We start from the raw sequence: 2,556 nt of genomic DNA, 5'->3' as shown, positions 1-2,556 counted from the left end.
AAACAAATTGTTTACGGGGCTTCTAAATACTTAGTCTCTTCGACGTGTCTACGATGCCTGGGAAAGTTGCTCATAAAGTCTTTCCGTGTGCTTCTGATTTCTTTAAATGTTAATTCCCAAGTCTTCCGGCGTGCTTCTGATGTCGTTGGATGTTGGTTACTGAGTCGTCTGCGTGATTCTGATGCCTTTGAATGTCGATTACTAAGTGATTTGCTTGTACAATACGCATTTATTTATACTCAAACGACCGAAGCTTTCGTGTAGCGCATCGGTACATTTGCTGTTGGTATTTTTGATACTTGCTATATTCTGTTGTTGTTGTTCTTCTGCGTGTAAATTCTATGCTTTGTATTTTCGTGCTTTATATATATACATAAAAGAAAGTCGAGTTAGTTAGACCACTCATAACTCAAGAACGGCTGAACCGATTTTAATTATCTTTGATTTGTTGGAATCGTCTCCGCTCCGAATAGCAGAATACATTATAAAATATTGGAAAAATCCACTAATTTTAGCAAAAATAATAAATTTGTAAATGCTGTTTCAAACTGTTGACAGTTCGACACATTGAAAGATCTTCGCAATGACTCGAGATGTTTTGGAGGCGCAATGATTTTACTGTCTGGTGATTTTCGCCAAACACTCCCAGTCATTCCAAAATCGACTGCTGCCGACGAAATAAATGCTTGCCTTAAATCATCAAATCTTTGGCGCTATGTGAAGAAACTTCAGCTGGTAACAAACGTGAGAGTTGCATTGGTAAACGATACATCTGCTGAAGAGTTCTCCAAGCAATTGCTGTTAATCGGTAATGGCCGTGTAGCTGTTGAAGAATCGAGAGGATTAATTGCATTTCCTTCAAATTTTTGCAATTTCGTCTCATCAAAAGACGAACTCATCAATAAAGCAATTCCGAACATCATTGATAATCATAAAAACAAAAAATGGTTGAGTGAGCGAGCAATTTTGGCAGCTAAGAACAAAGATGTGAATGACTTAAACTTTGTAATTCAAAATCAAATCGTTGGTACTCTGCATACATTCAAATCTATTGACTGTGTAACAAACGAAGAAGAAGCTACCAACTATCCAACTGAATTTTTGAACTCCTTGGAGCCTGGCTTACCACCGCACAATTTACAATTAAAGAATGGTTCGGTAGTCATTATGCTTCGAAATCTAAACCAACCAAAACTATGTAATGGAACGCGTTTAGTGATAACAAAACTGATAGCCAATGTGATTCACGCAATGATACTCAAACGAAAATTCAAAAGTGATGAAGTTCTCATTCCGAGGATTCCAATGATCTCAATCGATATGCCCTTTAAGTTTAAACGAATTCAATTTCCTATTCGGCTTGCATTCGCTATGACTATAAATAAATCACAAGGCAAATCCTTTAGTATAATTTAAAATCTGGGAGTTTTACTTTTAAGCAGAGCAAAATAAAATTCTTTGAATATTATCGGCAACTTACTGATAAAAAGTATTAAATCGTTGGGGCATGTAATGAGTTAATATTTTTTTATTTCAAAAAAGGCGTTTTCGGTGGCTCGCAAGTGTGGCAAAAACAGCACGTTGCTAGCCTATACTGGTTGAAATGTACGCAAAACAACAGCACTGTTTTTTCTATCTAGGCTAGTAGTTGTTTACTGGCCAAACATTTCGGCCAGTAAAGATAAAAGTGTTACTATTGTGAAATAAAAGTGTTATTTCCTGCATTGCAAATTTCAACGAATATTGCAATCATATGCAAAAAATATTGCAATCATATGTAAGTGAAAAAAATAAAAAGTGATATTAAATTCATTACAAATAATCGAGACAGTGACTCTTACGCAGGATTAATTAAAAAATAAGAGAGCCCAATAAAAATAAAATATTATTATATTTATTTCTTTTGTAGAATAAGTGAATTTTTTTATTTATTTTGGAATTTGTTTACTTTTCTCTAATCACATGCACTTGAAAACAGCTGATAGAGACAGCAAATAAAGCTTAATAGCTCCAAATAAATTTACAAAAAAAGTGTTGCAAAAGAGTAGAATAACTAAACATATTACAAGCTACGAATTTGTGTAGTTGTGTAGTTAAATAAAAAACTTATGCTAATTAAATAAAATAAATTAACAAATAAATAAAAATAAATAAATACGCTAAAGGACGCCTAAAATATTATTTGATAAAGTAAAATTGAAATTTAAATTATTAATATATATATACGAAACCTTTTTCGTGCAATTTAAAATAGAACTTTGAAGATTTATGATTAAAAACGTATTTAGAAGTTTCTTTTTCTAGAAAAAGGGGCGACATCAAATTACTCAGAGATAGTTGACTGGTCAGCTGACTTCCGCGCTACCAGCCAAAATATGCCAATTAATAGATTACCGCCTTCGCATAGTGGAGGAACAAACCACTCTCCTAAATGCCACTCAGCAGCGGATGGTAGTTCTGAAATGCCAGCCACGAAGCAGATACTAAAGCCACAAAACATATCCCAAAGGTAACGCTCATACTCAGTAAGTGAAACTTCTTCCAAGCCATCACAAC

The 2,556-nt window shown here is 33.9% G+C and overlaps 1 protein-coding gene across 1 annotated transcript; it reads left to right on the top strand.

The window, feature by feature from the left end:
* Positions 1–609: 609 nt before the first annotated feature.
* Positions 610–1,416, top strand: LOC119665571. The gene has a single exon (XM_038074798.1). The coding sequence runs from the start codon at positions 610–612 to the stop codon at positions 1,414–1,416; it is 807 nt and encodes a 268-aa protein (XP_037930726.1).
* Positions 1,417–2,556: the final 1,140 nt, after the last annotated feature.

The sequence above is a fragment of the Teleopsis dalmanni genome, chromosome 1, assembly GCF_002237135.1.
Source record: "Teleopsis dalmanni isolate 2A chromosome 1, ASM223713v2, whole genome shotgun sequence".
Classification (NCBI taxonomy): Eukaryota; Metazoa; Arthropoda; class Insecta; order Diptera; family Diopsidae; genus Teleopsis; species Teleopsis dalmanni.
This window is presented reverse-complemented; position numbering and strand designations above follow the sequence as displayed.